We start from the raw sequence: 19,810 nt of genomic DNA on the forward strand, positions 1-19,810 counted from the left end.
ATTACAGTATACAGCAGCCAAGATAAAGTAGTGCAACTCTTAAAATAGTTCTCTTAAGGGTGGAACGGTTACATACACCACAAAGGCGGCAGCCGATTTACACACAGCAAGATCCCACAAACAGCAATGCGATAATGGCCGGATAATCTGCTTTGGCCAGTGTTGGTCGAGGGATAAGTATTGGTCAGCATAACGGGGCGATCTCCCCTGCCTCGGTTTAACGTTTCATCCAAAATATGGCACCTCCAACAGTGCAGCACGCCCACAGTACTGCACTGCGGCGCCAGCCTCAAATTTTTGTACTCAATCTCCTGGACTAGGGACTGGAACCCACAACCTTCTTGAAACTCAGAGGTGAGAGTGCTACCCAATGAGCCACGGCTGACAACTCTCAGTAACATCGCATTATTAAAAAAGTACCAAAGCTCTGGGAAAAGGATCATGGGGTTGAGCTTGTGTACTTCAATTTATTAACAATTTGGTCAAACGCATAATTTGCATCTCGGAGCGTTCAGGGGTTGATTCACTCATGTGCGATTCTATTATGTTCCACATTCAAAGATTAAATCGGGCTACTTGCCAGAAAGTAGGTATTGGTGCGTGACTCAGAATGGAATGCCCTCCTTGAGAGGCCATGCTATTTTGGAAAGCTGCAGTCAAAACTATAGCCGAGGGATCCAATGAAAAATGATATTGATATATTTGTTGGGGATTGTTGGGTTTATTAAGGGGAGCTGAAGCTCCGCAGTGTTTGTACGCAACGATTCTGTCATTGTTGTTCTTCTATTTTTTTTTATCATAATATGATTCAAAAGCACAGAGGTTGTGCAACTATCAGCGCTGGAAGGATGAAAGCCTATGTTCGGATGCCAAAGTCACAGACCCCAGACACATAGAACCATAGGCCTAGAAATCCATCTCGAACGGTGGCACAAATCAGCCACCCGTTATACGCAGCCCCTGATATTCCAGTGCTGTGTATAACGGGCGGTCGGTTTGATACCGCCTGTTTTGCGAAACCGCCCAAGATGAATTTCTAGGCCATTGTATCTTACAGCACAGAAGGAGGATATTCAGCCCATTGTGCTTGTGCGAGCTCTTTGACGGAGCTGTCCAATTTAGACCCACGACCCTGCTTTCTCCCCATAAACCTGCAAATTAGTTCCCTTCAGGTACTTGCAGAGAAAGAAGGAAAGACAGACTTGCATTTATAGATACATAGATACATAGAAGATAGGAGCAGGAGTAGGCCATTCGGCCCTTCGTGCCTGCTCCGCCATTCGATGAGATCATGGCTGATCCTTTAATTCAGTATCCCGTCCCCGCCTTCTCTCCGTAACCCTTAACCCCTTTTGCCCGTAGAAATATATCTAATTCCCTCTTAAATATATTTAATGAGCTGGCGTACACTGCCCTCTGTGGCAATGAGTTCCACAGGTTCACCACTCTCTGAGTGAAGAAATTCCCCCTCATCTCTGTCCTAAATGGTTTAGCCCTTATCCTTAAATTATGTCCTCTAGTTCTGTTCTCACCCGCCAAGGGAAACATTCCTTCTGCATCCAGTCTGTCTAGACCTGTCAGAATTTTATACACTTCTATGAGGTCCCCTCTCAATCTTCTAAACTCCAGTGTGTACATCCCTAAACTACATAGTCTCTCCTCATAGGTCATTCCCGCCATTCCTGGTATCAGCCTGGTGAATCGCCGCTGCACCCCCTCCATGGCAAGAACATCCTTCCTCAGATGAGGCGACCAAAACTGTACACAGTACTCGAGGTGTGGTCTCACCAGTGCCCTGTACAGCTGCAGCAAGGTATCCCTGTTCCTGTATTCTAACCCTTTTGCTATGAAGGCCAGCATACCGTTTGCCTTCTTGACCGCCTGTTGCACCTGCATGCTCGCCTTCAGTGACTGGTGTACAAGAACACCCAGGTCTCTCTGTACTTCCCCCTCTCCCAATCTATTGCCATTTAAATAATAATTTGCCCTCCCGTTCCTGCACCCAAGGTGGATAACTTCGCACTTGTCCACATTATAGTGCATCTGCCATTTATCCGCCCAATCGCCCAGTCTGTCCAAATCGCTCTGGAGCTTCCTGGTCTCTTCCTCTGAGCCCACCCCCCCTCCTAGTTTAGTGTCGTCTGCAAATTTGGAAATGCTGCATCCGACTCCCTGATCCAGGTCATTAATGTAAATTGTGAACAGCTGGGGGCCCAGGACAGATCCCTGTGGTACCCCACTTGTTATATCGCGCCTTTCATGATCTCAGGACGTCCCAAAGCGCTTCACAGCCAATGAAGTACTTTTTGAAGTGTAGTCACTGTTGTAATGTAGGGGAACGTGGCAGCCAATTTGTGCACAGCAAGCTCCCACAAACAGCAATGCAATAATGACCAGACAATCTGTTTTAGTGATATTAGTTGAAGGATAAATATTGGCCAGGACATCAGTGGAGAACTCTGCTGCCGTTTCTTGTCATTCTTACTTCCTTCTCTATTGGGATGTGGGCGTCGCTGGCAAAGCCAGCGTTTATTGCCCAATCCTAATTGCCCTTGAGAACGTGGTGGTGGGCCTTCTTCTTCAACCGCTGCAGTCCGCTGTTAGGGAGGGAGTTCCGGGATTTTGACCCAGCGACGATGAAGGAACGGCCGATATATGTCCAAGTCAGGATGTTGTGTGACTTAGAGGGGATGATCGAGGTGATGGTGTTCCCATGCGCCTGCTGCCATTGTCCTTTTAGCTGGTAGCAGTCACAGCTTTGGGAGATGCGGTTGAAGAAGCCTTGACTCTTTGGCCAGAGAGTTGTAATGTCAGGACCATGGTGCTTCCAATATGTTTGCTTCACTTTTCAGAAGACATTCTGAAGCTTTATAAATCACTGATTGGGCCTCAGCTGGAGTACTGGGTTCAATTCTGGGCACCGCACCTTAGAGAGGGTGCAAAAGAGATTCACTGGAATGGTAGAAGGGATGAGGGACTTCATAGAGTCATAGGCCTAGAAATTCAGTTGTTAGCGCCAGCCGCTAGCGCCTCAGGAGGAGGAGAAGTGGGGCGCTAAGCGGCTAGTGCCCGGGCGCGGCGCGGCGTGATCTGTGCCTCTCGCGAACTTCACTCAAGATTTAGTGGCGGCGCAAAACCGCAGCGCCCGCTCAGCTGCGCGCGCAGATCCTGACGTCATTTCATGGTGCAACGCCCTTGGTGCGCCCTGAACCGGAACTTCAGTGGTGCCGCCCTTCTGTGCGCCTGGCGCTCCCAGCGACTGGCAGAGGGGAACGGTTCCCAGTCGGTGCGGGTGATGCTATTTAAAGGGGACTCCTCCTGCATTATAAGTGGCATCCATTTTGTGGCAATCCTTCTGTGTGAGAGACGGATATTTGGAGAGAGACAAAGGGAGAGAGCTTTCTGCTTTGACTCAGCGCTCGCACAGGTACTTCTGGCTTCAGGCCAGAGCTTTGCACTTGGATTTAACTTTAAGTGCCATAGCCTTTGTAGTGTATGTGCCTTTAAGTCAGAACTACTTTTACAGCTCCTGTATACTGTAGTACCGACAGTGACCACACCAGTATATAAGCTTTGCGCATGCCCCTGTACCCCCAGTCGTGAGACTACCCTCCTCCAGTAAAGACCTGTTTATTGTTGATGAAGAAGGGTCCAACCCGAAACGTCAACTCAAATTTCTCTCCACGGATGTTGCCTGACCTGCTAAGTTTTTCCAGCATTTTCTGTTGTTTATTGTTGATGTCTAGCATCCGTGTGATTATTTTATAATAGCATATCCTCTGAATCACGGATCCAACAGTGGCGACGAGTGTCGATTCAAATCTACCAGCAACATGAAAAAAAAATAGTCGAGGCCAGGAACACAGGCGCCGACCACGAGCAACCGTCCAGCCGTCAGGCAGAGATTGAACTTCGCAGGGGAGGCTGTGGAGAGCCGGGCTTGGTACCCCAGCCACGACGAGCAGCAAGAGACCGATGAAAGGTCCAGCGCAGACCCTTCCCGAGCAGCGGCGGCTGGAGCCGACCGACGGCGGAGAGAAAGCCGAGCAGCGTCGACGGGGTAAGACAAAGGGTGAAGAGCGCAGGGCACAGCCGGGGCTGAACACCGAGCGGCGTCGAGAAAAAGAAAACAAACCGGAGAGAGAGAGGGTAAAGAAACAGCCGGGTTCTAGACTGAGCGGCGTCGAAAAAATAACAAAATAAAAAGAAGAACGCGCAGAGCACAGCCAGGGCTCACGGGCTGAACAGGGTTCACGGGGCGAAGAAAGGGGAGCGCAGGAGACGCCAATGAGCCGCGGAGAAGAAGGAAGAGCGCGGGAGATGCCATTTTTAGAAGCCGCAGCGGAGAAGAAGGGGAAGCGCGGGAGGCGCCATTTTTGACAGTTAACTCACACCCAAGGATGCCGAAGAGTGGCAGTATCTCTACATTCGACAATGAAGTCGAAGATTGGGCGACATATGTGGAACGTATTGAGGTGTACTACAAGGCAAATGAAGTGCCAGATGCTAATAAAGCACTGGTTCTGTTAAATTCCATGGGTGCAAAAACTTATGGGTTACTGTGAAATCTAATAACCCCAGAGAAGCCGGTAAACAAGAATTTTGAAAGCATAGTAGAAATCCTACAGGACCACTTAAACCCCACACCGCTGCTGATAGCAGAACGATTTAAGTTCCATAAAGGGAACCAACACAAAGACGAAAGCAATGCTGAGTACCTAACGGAACTGCGCACGCTATCGAAACACTGCCAGTTTGGAGCGGGGCTAGCAGATACGTTAAGGGACAAGTTTGTGTGTGGCCTACAAAGTGAAGGAACCCAGAAACGGCTTCTATCAGAAAAGGATCTTACGCTGGACAAAGCTTTCAGTATGGCAGTATCACACGAAGCAGCCGCAAGGGGTGCTGCAGAGATACAACGGAGACCGCAAGAATATGGCACCAATGAAATGTCCTATGGAACAGGGAAGTGCTAACGCTGCGGCAGAACAACACATGACCAGAAAGACTGTTGGTTCAAGGACCAAGTGTGCAGACAGTGTGGGAAAGCAGGACACATAGGAAGAGTCTGCAGGTCTGGGAAGAAAAGCAAGAGTCTGCAGGTCTGGGAAGAAAACCGACAGTAAGAAATCTCTACAGGAGAAGTACAAAAAGGTACACCAGGTGATGGACAGTTGTTCAGATGAACAGAAAAGTGACACAGACTCTGGAAGCAAGGATCTGGGTTGTCTGAAACTACATAAGGTAACCAAAAGGGAGGATCACCAGACTATCTGGGTTACACTCAAGATAGACGGAGTCCAAGTGAAAATGGAATTGGACACAGGGTCAGCTCTAACAGTCATAAATCAAAGAGACTACAAGCGGCTATTGTCACACATACCCTTGAAAGCTACAGAGATTGTCTTGAAGACGTATACGGGGCAAAAAGTCTACCCCAAAGGAAAAATAAGGGTGAAAGTGACATATAAAGGCCAGGAAATACCTAAAATGGATATATATGTATTGCCAGATGGAGGACCACCACTGCTAGGACGTGAATGGATCCGGAAGATACAATTAGATTGGCATTCCATACAGGCACTGAAGGTGGAGGCCAAAAAGGATGATGACGTCACACCTGGACGACTGTCAAAAATGCTAACCGACGCAAAAGAAGTGTTCCAGGAGGGACTAGGAACACTAAAAGGAATAACAGCAACGATTAAAATAGAGGAAAATGCAAGCCCAAAGTTTCTGAAGGGCAGACCAGTGCCTTATGCGATCAGACCAGCTGTTGAAGCAGAGCTGGAAGGGTTGGAACGTTCAGGAGTACTGTCCAAAGTGGACTGGAGCAAGTGGGCTACACCCATCGTCCCTGTAATGAAGAGGTCGTTGAGTAATACGCCTGGGGAACCAAAGAAGGTCCGCATCTGTGGGGATTTTAAGGCGACAGTGAACCCAGTCCTTCACACAGTACAATATCTGCTTCCACGAATTGAGGATATTTTCGCCTCGCTATCTGGAGGTAAACGCTTCACCAAAATTGATCTAGCCCAGGCGTACTTGCAAATGGAGGTAGAAGAAGCTTCGAAACAATACCTTACGATCAACACTCATAAAGGTCTCTACCAATACAACCGGCTGGTGTTTGGAGTAGCCTCAGCTCTGGCTATCTGGCAAAGGGCGATGGATCAGGTCCTGCGAGGGATTCCAGGGACCCAGTGTTATTTGGACAACATCTTGGTCACGGGCGAAAATGACGGTGATCACCTCGCCAACTTGGAGAAGGTGCTCACCAGATTAAAGGAGTATGGGCTACGAGCTAATCGCCACAAGTGCGAGTTTCTCCAGAAACAGATCTCGTATTGTGGCCACGTCATCGATGAAGAGGGGTTACATAAGTCCCCTGACAAGATTAAGGCAGTAGTCAAGGCTCCAGCACCAGAAAATGTGTCACAACTGAGGTCGTTCCTCGGGCTGGTAAACTACTACCACAAGTTCGTACCAAATTTGTCTACGGTATTACACCCACTGAACACCCTACTGCAAACAGGGGTACCATGGAAGTGGGATGGCGAACGTAGACGAGCTTTCCAGAAGTGTAAGGAATTGATCACATCAAAAGAGGTGTTGGCCCATTTCAACCCAGCACTACCAATTCGTTTGGCATGTGATGCATCACCCTATGGTATTGGAGCGGTGCTGTCGCACAAATTCCCAGACGGGTTGGAGAGGCCAGTAGCCTTTGCGTCTCGGTCACTAACCACAGCCGAGTGCAACTACGCCCAGATAGACAGGGAGGCCCTCAGCCTAGTATGGGGAGTAAAAAAATTCAACCACTATCTACATGGGCAGAAGTTCACCTTGCTGACTGACCACCAACCACTTGTCTCCATCTTTAATCCTAAGAAGGGCGTTCCAGTGATGACTGCACAGCGGTTACAAAGATGGTCCCTGTTTCTAGGGGCGAATCAATATGAAATAGAATATAAAGGCACGAAACAGCATGGGAACGCTGATGGGCTATCGCGCCTGCCACTGCCTACGGTGGAGGAAGCACCAGCAGTGGACCCTATCGAGATATTTTATTCGTCAATAATTGAACGATTGCCAGTAACAAACGCGGATATAGAGAAGGAGACCCGAAATGATCCGACGCAGTCGCGGGTGTATGAATTGACGGTGAGGGGATGGCCAGCACATGGCGACTCACTGTTGCCAGCATTCTCATCCAGAAGAGAACAGCTGTCAGTATGCCAGGGGACAGTGATGTGTGGATCCAGAGTGGTGATTCCACCCAAGTTAAGGGAGAGAGTGCTAAATGAGCTACATGAAGGTCATCTGGGGGGAGTGAAAATGAAAAGCCTTGCTAGGGCTTATATGTGGTGGCCGGGAATCGATCAACAAATCGAAGACCTAACCAAGAGCTGCTTAGGATGCCAGAAGGTCCAAAATGCACCACCACATGCCCCTCTACACCCATGGGAGTGGCCCTCCTCTCCATGGCAACGGGTGCATATTGATTTTGCTGGTCCATTCATGGACTCAATGTTCTTAATAGCAGTGGATGGTCATTCAAAGTGGCCTGAGGTGATAAAAATGTCTTCAACCACTACAGAGAAAACTATTGCAGTCCTACGGACCATATTTGCCAGAAACGGTTTGCCAGAGCAGATTTGCTCTGATAATGGACCACAGTTTGTGTCCGACGATTTCCAAAAATTTATGAGAAGGAATGGGGTAAGGCATTACACATCCGCCCCGTATCATCCAGCCACAAATGGATTGGCTGAGAGGTTCGTACAAACCTTTAAGAAGGCGATACAGGCCATGTGCGACGATAAAATTCCACTACAGCATAAGATGGAGAATTTCTTTTTAACCTACTGAAACGCAACACATGCAGTTACCAACCAGACCCCGGCCATGATTTTCTTTAACCGAAGGTTGAGATCTCGTCTGGATTTGCTCAGACCAAATGTGCAAAGAAATGTTGAGGACAAACAATTCCAGCACATCAATGAGAAGCCGACAAGGAGCTTCAATGTAGGGCAACCAGTCTTGGCCCGTGACTATCGAACAGAGAAATGGCAACCCAGAACGATATGTACAAGGCAGGGGCCATTAATGTACAGAGTGGATGTCGGGGAGAACATTGTGAGATGCCACGTCGATCAGATCTTAGCGTCACAGGAACGCATCAACCCCATGTCTCGAGTACCTGGGGATGAACCCGACATACCAGTAGCATCCACTTCAGACCCAGTAGCAGTGGAACCCGATGAACTACCCGATGAAAAGGAGTCAGAATCGCCTCTGCACCAAGAACAAAAACCTCCGGAAAGGCGCTATCCCGAAAGGGTCAGGAAGCCGCCCCAAAGACTGAATCTATAAATGGACTTTTGTTGTTTAATGTATATGTTAAAAATGTTAATTGTTATTTGAATATTAAGGGTACTACTAATCTAAAAGGGGAGGAATTGTAGTGTATGTGCCTTTAAGTCAGAACTACTTTTACAGCTCCTGTATACTGTAGTACCGGCAGTGACCACACCGGTATATAAGCTTTGCGCATGCCTCTGTACCCCCAGTCGTGAGACTACCCTCCTCCAGTATGTGCGGGGGAGTGGGACTAATTAGATAGTTCTACCAAAGAGCCGGCACAGGCACGATGGTCTGAATGGCCTCCTTCTGTGCTGTATCATGCCATGCTTCTATGATTACTCCTGTAATAGAATCAAATATCTATTGTTACTGCACTGTATTAAAAGATAGGGACTGCTGTGTTGCCAGCAAGGGCTATTAGGTATTAGGAGAGCTTCTGCCGTGAGCTTATTTTGGGCATTTTCTATGAGAAATGAGCCATTTTGGCCCATTGAGCCTGTGCGACCGTTTTTTTTAAGCCATGCCAACCCTTTAAAATCCAACACTTTGCCATTTCTCCGGACCGGTCGGCCTCTGGGCTGCTGCAACATTGCGCTGGCCTGGAGCTGGCCAGCTGCCGTCCATTGTGCACCCGCAGCCTGCCAATCGTAGTGAGGGAGTGAGGCCCAGCCCTCAAAATGGACCTGAACTTAAGTCGGCACTATCGAGCAGCCAGGTGCCCTCCGCCAGCCAGTCACCCCATTAGGTTTTTGTTGGGCAAGGGTATTAAGGGTTGTGGAGCCAAGGTGGTGGCGTAGTGGTTAAGTTACTGGATTAGTAATCCCGAAAACCTAGCTTAAAGATCCCGAGACATGAGTTCACAGGCAGCTGGGGAATTTAAATTCAATTAATTAAATTAATCTGGAACTAGTATCAATAATGGTGACCATGAAACTGTACATGACATATAAAAACCCATCTGGTTCACTAATGTTTTTTAAGGAAGGAAATCTGCCACCCTTACCCAGTCTAGCCTATGTCTGGTTCAAGGAGGTGGCTCACCACCACCTTCTCAAGGGCAACTAGGGATGGGCAATAAATGCTGGCTTTGCCAGTGATGCCCAAATCCCGTGAAAGAATTTAAAAAAAAGACGGTGTTAAGAAACAGATCATCCATGATCTAAGTGAATGGCGGTACAGGCTCGAGGGGCTGTATGGCCTACTCCTGTCCCTACATTAGTGAAGATCGACCCTGTATCTCTTGTGATGAGAAAAGTGCAGGAACAGGAAAATGCCGGATTCAGAAAGGCAGACGGAGGGATCATTAGGAGGAATGCTACAATCTATCTATCTATCTAAGGAGGATCCAGCCAAAATTTAGCACAGTCTTTGAGTTGCTCACATATACTTGCATTGGAGGCATTACAGAGAAGGCTCACTAGGTTGATTCCTGGGATGAAGGGGTTGACGTATGATGAAAGGTTGAGCAGGTTGGGCCTGTACTCATTGGAGTTTAGAAGAATGAGAGGTGATCTTATTGAAACATATAAGATTCTGAGGGGGATTGACAGGGTAGATGCTGAGAGGATGTTTCCCCTCGTGGGAGAATCTAGAACTCGGGGGCATAGTCTCAGAATAAGGGGTCGCCCATTTAAGACGGAGATGAGGAGGAATTTCTTCTCTCAGAGGGTCGTGAGAATTCTCTACCCCAGAGAGCTGTGGAGACGGAGTCAGTGAATATATTCAAGGCGGAGATTGAAAGACATTTGAACTGCAGGGGGAGTCGAGGGATATGGGGAGAGAGCGGGAAAGTGGTGTTGAGGCCAAGATTGGATCTTATTGAATGGCGGAGCAGGCTCGAGGGGCCGAACGGCCTACTCCTGCTCCTGTTTCTTATGTTCTTATGTTCTTACAAGGTGGGACACCCATAGCCTATTGCCCAACGCAGGTTTATTGTGTTGTCGTGGGACGGAGTGTTGGTTGCAATGGTTCTCTGTAACCTAATAAGTTAATAGTTTTAAGAGGACAAAGCTGCAGAAAGCCAAATGCAGTTTCTTTAACAACAGCAGAATACTGTGGATGCTGGAAATCTGAAATAAAAACAAAAAAATGCTGGAAACACTCAGCAGGACAGGCGGCATCTGTGGAGAGAGAAACGGAGTTAACGGGTTCGATTTTAATAGCCCTGAGGAGGTGGGTCGGCAGTGAAAATCGGAAAAAATGGCTTCAAACACCCAACTCGCCTCCAGCCCGCCCCCACGCGATTTTCGTGAGTGTCGGGTCAGCCGCTCCCAAACTGACCCGACGGGATCCGGTGGGACAGGTAGTTAAGGCAGCTAAGAGCCTGTTAACTGCCTTGCTAATCCTAGTTTTAAAGAGGTTTCTTGCCTCTGGCTCCTGTTTCCCGTCTTGTCAGAAACAGTCCTGCTGCAAGGTGACGAGTTGGCGGAGGACATGATTTGTCGTCATTGGTGCAGCACTTTAGAAGTGCTCCTGTAACATGGCTGACATTCAAATGCAACAACTTTGTTGTTGGAGGTTTGGGATAAGATTTTGCAAATCTACTGACCTTGTGACTGTTCAAGCTGACACCCATCTGCAGTGTTACCTGATTGGAATAATTTCAGGCCACTTTGAGTGTGCACTTGCAAGCTTCTTGCATCAACTGAAATCTATAGCAATGGGATGGGAACCATTTACATCCTCTCATCCTGGTCGTCAGATTCAGAGGAAGAGCAGCCGCAGCAGCACCACAACCAGCCACAACAGCAGCACCAGCACCAGGAGCGCCAACCTCCTCCTCACCCACCTGAAGCTGCACTGGACACAGGGCATCAGCCCCTGACAAAATTGTTGACTGGGAGGCCAGCGATGGCATCACCATGGCTAGATTTTCTTCACTTGACGCTGTAAGCCCTGGCTGCCACATGATGCACCAGGTTGACACCATCCCACACCGGCACCGTGAAGCATCCTTTTAATGTCCAAGCTATTCTATGCTCGCACATCAATATAGCAGCGGGGGGCGCGGGGGAAGTTATGACTGAAGCATCACTGGAACTCAGTAAGACACTTCTCAAGGTGCGCTCAGATCTGTTCAATAAGGGGCACTTTTGGAAAAATATATTACACTGTATGACAACACATTACCAGAAACTTCACATGGACATTGGCTAAACCTCTCAAGTGCCTACCCTTGTGTGTTGTTAGTTGGTATGCTTGCAGTAGGATCAGGGTGAGTGTGAGGGGTGGCTAGTGAGATGGGAAAGTGATAATGTAGATAGAGAGTGATGGGTGGAGGTGCAAGGTAAGTTGGTGTCCTGGGGAGGTCTCTTCCACCCTTGGAAGGGAAGAGAAACTCCCTGCGTGCTGTGACTCCCTCCAAAAGAATGGAGGGAGTCATGGAGAGCCTGGGTGCAAGTGTTCACCTTTGTGCAGTGATTGTCAGTGTTTGCAGCATCTCAATGCTGTCAAACACTGACAGAGCAACTGTCAAAATAAAATTGTGAATGTTCCCTTTAAGGAAACCAGCAGATGATGCGTCATCAAATGACCTCATCAGACCCGCTTCCTGTTAATTGGCCGGGAAGCCCGCGGGGCGGGGCTTAACAAGGCCAATCAAGGGGAAAATCACGTCTGCAGAGCGGAGGCAGCTGGAGGCGGGACCTGAACGTGGAAACCAGCTGACCCGCCCCATCCCGCCTCCAGAATTAAATTTGCGGCCAATGTTTCAAGTCGATGACCTGAGTGGACTCTGACCAAAGGTCATCGTCCTGAAATGGCCCTGAATTTAAATTCACGCTCAGGTCTGAGTTAAAATTACAGTCGGGTCTCAATGATGTCATTGGGCCACAACATGCATATTTAAAGAAGGGAGGATGTTTCCCCTGGCTGGGGAGTCTAGAACCAGGGGTCATAGTCTCAGAATAAGGGGTCGGCCATTTAGGACTGAGATGAGGAGAAATTTCTTCGCTCAGAGGGTGGTGAATCTTTGGAATTCTCTACCCCAGGGGGCTGTGGAGGCTCCGTCGTTGAGTATATTCAGGGCAGAGATCGATAGATTTTTGAATATTAAGGGAATCAAGGGATATGGGGATAGTGCAGGAAAGTGGAGATGAGGTTATAGATCAGCCATGATCTTATTGAATGGCAGAGCAGGCTCGAAGGGCCAAATGGCCTACTCCTGCTCCTATTTCTTATGTTCTTATGTTCTGATGACTCTGTTGGCTCCGGGCGCGTGCCCTTGCTGCCTGCTCAGGAGAGCAGGTTAAAATTGCAGATGTTGCGATCATGGCGGGTTTTGGACAGGTAAGAGCCAGGGGCGATTTTAACTGCCTGCCCGCCAGGTTACTGCTGAGCAAGTAGGGTTAAAATCACCCTCACAGACGCTGCCTGACCTGCTGAGTGTTTCCAGCATTTTCTGTTTTTATTACAGTTTCTTTAAACCTTCTCTACCCTAAAGGTTAAAACTCTATGGCCTAGAAATTCGGTTGGTTGTGCCAGTGATTAGCGCCTAAAGAGGCCAAGAATTGGGGCGTTACCCAATGTTCGGGCGGGCGCAATGAAGATAGCGACACCTCCCATATTGCGTATCCATTTAGTGCCAGCGCTAACTCTTAGCGCGCGCCCGCGTGCGCAGGCAGTTAATGACGTCATTTCAGTGCGCAACGCCTTTTTGGCGCCCCTGACCGGATATTCGGTGGCACCCGGAGTCTTTCCGCCTGGCGCTATTAGTGACTGTTGGATGGAACGTTCCCAGGCCCTTCTCGGAGTCGGGGGGCGCTATTTAAAGGGGACAGCTCTAGTATAAAAGCTGCAGCCACTTGGCCTGTTCATTCTGTTCGTTGCTGGAGAGAGTTGGTGAACTACTGTTGCACACTATTTTTCGGATTTAGCCTTCGAAGACTTGGGACCTGCAGCCCTGTCCAGAGCAGTTGGAGCGCTAGACATTACAGCGTGTTGCCCGTCTGGCATAGCAATGGGAGCTGCTTTGGAGGGGAACGTCCTCATGGCCGGACACTTGGAAGGGGCACAGAGACGGTGGGAGAGAGGGCCGGGATTGGCCAGAAGGAGGAGGGGCAATGGAGGTCGGCCACTCCGAAGATACGCTGCGAGGGTTTTCAGGCAGCAGGTGTCATACCTTACCATGTCCGAGGAGCCGTGTCTGCGAAGGCTCAGATTCGGTAAAGAGGTTGTGACTGAGCTGTGCCACCTGCTTGCTGAGGATCTGCAGCCGCGTCTACGGTGCAGGACCTCTCTGTCGGTGGCCGTCAAAGGACCGTTGCCCTCAACTTTTACGCCACTGGATCCTTTCAGTCAGCCACTGGGGACATCGCGAATATAACACAATTTGCAGTGCATTGTTGCATCCGGCAAGTGACAGCTGCCCTCTATAGAAGGAGGCGTCAATTAATCACCTTCCCTGTGACCCTGGAGAAGCAGGCAGAGCGCGCGCAGGGCTTCGCTGCTATTGCGGACTTCCCCATGGTGCAGGGGGCCATAGAATGCACACACGTGGCTTTGTGGAGTTCCGCAACCGAAAGGGGTTCCACTCCCTCAATGTCCAGCTGGTCTGTGACCACCGCCAGATGATAATGGCAGTCAACGCACAATTCCCTGGGAGCAGCCACGATGCGTTCATCCTGCGGCAGACCTCAGTTTCTGACCTTTTTGAGGGCCCGGCTCACCCACGAGGCTGGCTTCTGGGCGACAAGGGCTATCCTCTCTGCCCATGGCTCATGACCCCACTCCGTTTGCCCGCCACCCCGGCAGAAGAGCTTTACAACAGCAGCCATCAGGTGACCAGGAGCATTGTGGAGCACACTATTGGTGTGCTCAAACAGTGTTTCCGCTGTCTAGACCATTCGGGGGGAGCCCTGCAGTACTCGCCGGAGCAATTGGGTCGCATCGTCGTCGTCTGCTGCATGCTCCACAACTTGGCCATTCGACGAACCCAGCCAATGCCAGCCGACCCTCAAGGTCCAGCAGAGCAGGCGGACGAGGAGGAGGAGGAGGCGAAGGAAGAGCAGGTGGACGAGGAGGAGGAGGAGGAGCATGCGGACGAGGAGGAGGAGGAGGAGGAGGAAGATGGGAGGGCTCCTGAAAATGGAAGGGCCGTCCGTCAGAGGCTCATAAGGACTCAGTTCTAGGCCCCTCTGACGGAATCATGGGTGTCATTCGTACCGCACACTTCAGCTCGTACAAAGCCTAGGAAGTCCACCATGAGTGTAAATAGTTACAAGTACCATTGTAAATAAAAAAATGTCTTTATTGTCAAATAAGTGCTTCCTTCCAGCATAGCAACGTCATGTCAACAGAAACCATAACTAACAAAATAACAGTCAACTCTCTGGCAAAACCGCAAAACTAAACAAACCATCACAAACAATCACAACAGGTGAGGGCGTCCTTGAATTTGGAGGAAGAAACGTCTCAGCAACTCCCTCTACTGCTGGCCCCTTGATGGAGACCGACTTCTCTTTCACGGTTGGCCCCTTCCCTCCCTGCAGCTCCTACGTAATTGAACCCCAGTGGCGGGGTCAAGGCTGGGGGACGCCTGGTGACTGTCTGGAATCGCAGAAGCCCCTGATGGACGGCCTGGACGACCTCTGGGCTTGGAGGGTGCGGAGGCTGGCTGCTTGATCTGGCCATGGCTGGAAGCAGTGTGCACTGCAGGTGGTGGCAGCTGCACTGCAGACGTTCCAGCGGTGGCATGAGCAATGTTCACCTGCCGAGAGAGGACACCTGCACCATGGTCGTACGACACACTGGCTCTCGGAGGGGACCGGCTCGGCTCATCCGCCACAATCGACTGCTCCACTGAGTCCTGGCCTCGTATGGTACTGGAAGGGCCCGGGGTGATCCTAGCTGATGCAGATAGGGTGGCAGCAGTGAGAGTTCGCGTTGCCTCAATCTGGGTCTGGACGAGGCCAGCAAGTGACAGCGTGGCAGCACTGAGGACCTGTGTGGCAGGTGCCAGTGCTTCGGAGAAGCCCTGGACAGTTCTCTCCATTGCTTCGGACAAGGCCATTCCACTGCCTCGGACAAGCCCTGGACAGACCTTTCCAGGGATTGTCCGAAGCTCTGAACAGTCCTTTCCATAGCAGCCTCGAAGCCCTGGACAGTCCTCTCCATTGCTGCCCTGAAGCCCTGGACAGTCCTCTCCATTGCTGCCCCGAAGCCCTGGACAGTCCTCTCCATTGCTGCCCCGAAGCCCTGGACAGTCCTCTCCATTGCTGCCCCGAAGCCCTGGACAGTCCTCTCCATTGCAGCGCCAAAGTCCAGCACACTCTTTGCCAGTGTTTCTATCGACTGAGGCATCCTCCCCACTGCAGCCATAAGCTCAGTGTGCCTGAGCCGGGCCTGGGTGCTCATTTCAGCCAGGCTACGCACCTCCTCTGCACTCTGTGCAGCAGTCATCGCTCCCTGCCTCGCCCTCCGGGGAGCCGGTGCCCGAACTTGCCTACCCCCCTTGCGCTGATGCAGGCCGCTTGTTCCGGCAACTGGCTCCTCATCAGAGCACTCCCCCCTCCCCTCCAGGGAGCTACTATCCTCAGTCTGCAGATGTGTTGGCTCCCCTGCAGCTGGAACGGATGGTGCGGCTTCCTCCTGATCCTCGCCTCCGGAGCCACTGGCACTGTCAGCTTCAGGGGCCGGATCCCGAGCTGGTGATGCAGCATCTGAAAGCAGGGAGGTGGAAGAGTGGCTTTAGCAAAAGGACAGGTTGGCATCAAGGCATGCCAGATTGTGGCAAGGCTCTGACATGGCTCCACAGTGAGAAAGCATGCTGGCGGGGGGACCAAGTGGAAGGAGACAGCTGTAAAAGGTGAGAATCTTACCATCGCTGTCGACAATGGGGTCGGCAGCTGCAGTGGTAACAGGACCACTCAGACGTTCTCCAAGAATCTGATGCACTCTCTCCTCGAGATCCGTCAGAGTGACCACTTGTGGAGGTCCTCCACCGGTTCGAAGCTGCTCCTTGCAAATCGTCGCCAGCTTGGACTGCAGGGGAAAGAAGGGGAAGTTCTGTTACATGATGCCCTGAGTGATCATCTCATGCCCCCCCATGGTGCAAGAGCACTTACATGATGCCCTGAGTGATCATCTCATGGCCCCCATGTTGCAAGAGCCCTTACATGATGCCTTGAGTAAAATGTGCATGTGTGTGCCCAGAAAGGGCCATGGGTGCTTGCTGACACATGACCATTGGAGCATCGCGCACCCTGTAGCCATGAAGTCAGGTGCAGATGGAGGGAATCAGAAGTTTGCATAAACACCACTCACCCTAACGACCCGAGTGAGGTTGTTGAATTTCTTCCTGCACTGAACAGGGCTCCTGGTCGTCATGCTGCTGGAGTTGACCCTCTGACAAACATCCCTCCAAGCTCGGCGGTAGTCCTTTTGATTCGGCCTCCTGCCATTGTCAGGATACAGAACATCTCGACGGCGCTCCACTGCGGACACCAACTGGTCCAGAGCCTCAGTGCTGAAGCGCTCTGCTCTCTGTCTCACCTTCTCCATCTTGACCAAGTTTTTTGCGCCAGAGAAGGGCGTGCGCCGATTCTGAGGCCTACAGGTCGATGAGTGTGGAAGCTGAGGCTGACTGACCCACCCCTTTAAGAGCCGGCCGGCGCCTGGAAGTCTCGTGGTTATCGGTAATTGAGATCACCTGCGCTGCGCCCGTCCACGCCGATATTGGGTAGCGCTGGAAGTTTTGCGTCTTAGGAGGCCCGTGCAACGTCTGAATTTGCGCCTCAATCACCTTTGGCGACGATGCAACCCAATATCGCGACAGGCGGCGATAAGTTTCGTCTGGCTATAAACTTTGCGCAGCGCCAGTTCTAACACTTCAAGCGGGCTATACCCAATTTCTAGGCCTATATCTGCCGTATGTTTGGCTATTTTACCTGCCACATAAACTTTTTAATATTCATTTAGGACCTGAAAATTGCAAAAAATATATTTAGTAAGTGAAAATTTCCAGTAAATATCTGGACTGAGGTCCTGTTGAAACTCTTGTTCTTTGCTGTTCCCGCTAATGCTATTGCCCAGAGAGCTGTTGGATTTGGAGCTTCGAAGGCAAGTGATTTGTCATTGCTTGCATCGCCTCAGAAGACAGCATTTTCACTGCCAGTGGGAGTTTTAATGCAAACTCGCGCTACGCCTTTCGGACGGGACGTTAAACCGAGGCCCCGTCTGCTCTCTCAGGCGGACGTGAAAGACCCCACGGGCCACTATTTCGAAGAAGAGCAGGTGGAGTTCTCCCCGGTGTCCTGGGGCCAACATTTATCCCTCAACCAACGTGGCAGAGGAAAAAAACAAACCAGATGATCTGGTCATTATCACGTTGCTGTCGGTGGGATCTTGCTGTGCGCAAATTGGCTGCCGCGTTTCCCACATTGCAGCGGCGACTACACTCCAAAAAAGTGCTTCATTGGCTGCAAAGCGCTTTGGGACGTCCTGAGGTCGTGAAAGGCGGCTGTAGAAATGCGAGTCCTTTGTCTCCACTTACCGTTCATAAAAAAAAAATTCACAGATCTTGTCGTGGGATGTCACACAGCAACGCATCACTCGCCCTTTTGACGAGGTGTAATTGCCTGCGAGAGAACGCGCCTGACTTGTCAGATGAACTCTCTGTATTAGTGGGGGTGGGGGAAAGGTCGCTGGAACACTGGTTAGAATCCTTCAAAGCATTGGGTTTCTGTGCTCTTGAAAGTAGATGGAAATTGTGAAATACCGGGGGGGATTCGGCTGAGGAAGTCTGCAAATTACAACATCACAAAAAATGGCTTATGCTGCTGAAAAGTTCATCCAAAGGAAGAGATTTGATGGACTCACGTGAATCAAACTGTCTCTTGGCAAATTAATTTTGCAGGAAATCTCTGGCTGGCTGGGGCTGCACACACTATCCTTCACACCGGCATTTATCCATTCGCGGGACATGTGGCATTTTTCTGGATTCATTTTGTGGAGCTCCAAGTTTTACATAATAAAAATCAAATGGTGTGCTTCTCTGTGAATTGCGCAGGTATTCCATTGATCGTCGTACTGATCGGGACAGAATTTTCAACATTGATGCAAACAATGGAACCATAACGACTTCTCAATCCCTTGACCGAGAGGCAGTCCCTTGGCACAATTTATCAGTCTCAGCATCGGAAGCAAGTAAGTCCTTTCTTCATCTTGAAGTCTTTGTGATTCTTGACACAAACGCTGGGCACCGTCCCAGCTGAATTTCCATCAACTAACTTTTTTTTTCATTTTTCCTAGTAACCTATTAAATATCCTTTATAATAACGATTCTTGTGTAGGTCACACACTTCCAAGCCTGTTGTCTATGTTGAGTCTGTGCTGAGCAGTCAATCAATTCTCTTCTGCCTGACAGGCAAGGGTAGCGAGGGTTACAGAACCAAGGCGGGGTAGATGGAGTTAAGATACGGATCAGCCCAGACCTAATCGAATGGTGGGACAGGTTCGAGGGGCTGAATGGCCTCACCCTGTTCCTATGTTCCCAGGTCAAGCATTTAAGTCTCGCTTTCACAGATCACAGAATCACAGAAACCCCACAGTGCAGATAGAGGCCATTTCGGCCCATCGAGCCTGCACCGACACATATCCCACCCGATCCCCGTAACCCCTACACCAACACATATCCCACCCTATCCCCGTAACCCCACGTATTTAATCCCCCTAACACTAAAGGTCAATTTATCATAGCCAATCAACCTAACCCGCACATCTTTGGACTGTGGGAGGAAACCGGAGCACCCGGAGGAAACCCACGCAAACACGGGGAGAATGTGCAAACTCCACACAGACAGTCACCCGAGGCCGGATTCGAACCCGGGTCCCTGGCGCTGTGAGGCAACAGTGCTAACCACTATGCCACCGTGCTTTGTTTGCTCTTTTCTGATTGGCGAACAACAGAAGTAGAAAATAAACAATCAATGAATGCAAAATTGTAATTTCTCCAATTTCAATTTTTCTTCATAACTACATTCCAGTAAAATAAAATTCTCTGGAATCAATCTGTCAGGACAGTCCCTTCTTCACCCCACTATATTAGCCTATAAATAAAAGGTATTGTACAATGAACTGATTCCTCCCTCCCCAACACAACACTCCCCAACAGGCTTCTGAACATCCTAGTCTCTGGGTACACCCTCCGCTCCCCATCTTATGCATCATTAATCTTCCTCCAGCCAGCTGACTCCTCACATTATGAGGCCTCCCAATATTCATAGCGCGCATCTCCTAATGGGATGGCCATCGCCGGGTCCTTCATATGGTCAATGCTCCAATGCCCATGCAAGCTGCCCAGCCGATGCCTGATGGTCAGAGATCTCCCAACAACCCCCATCATATACACAAACCAGCCAACTGAAGTCCTGACTTTATTTATGAAACTTATGAACCCGCGTGGAATAAAAAAAAAGTTAGTGCTGGCCAGAAGGACAATTATACA

At 50.0% G+C, this 19,810-nt stretch overlaps 1 protein-coding gene across 1 annotated transcript in view; it reads left to right on the forward strand.

Annotated features, from left to right (window-relative positions):
* LOC147114555 (cadherin-7-like) overlaps positions 1 to 19,810 on the forward strand; it is a 190,992-nt gene that overhangs the window by 154,757 nt on the left and 16,425 nt on the right. The window contains exon 8 of the mRNA XM_085992295.1: positions 18,374 to 18,510. Within this exon, the coding sequence (XP_085848421.1) occupies positions 18,374 to 18,510 (137 nt within the window). The remainder of the gene's footprint in view (positions 1 to 18,373; positions 18,511 to 19,810) is intronic.

The sequence above is a fragment of the Somniosus microcephalus genome, chromosome 7 (genome assembly GCF_052327205.1).
Source record: "Somniosus microcephalus isolate GS21.2 chromosome 7, FLI_Smic_1.0, whole genome shotgun sequence".
NCBI classification, from domain to species: domain Eukaryota; kingdom Metazoa; phylum Chordata; class Chondrichthyes; order Squaliformes; family Somniosidae; genus Somniosus; species Somniosus microcephalus.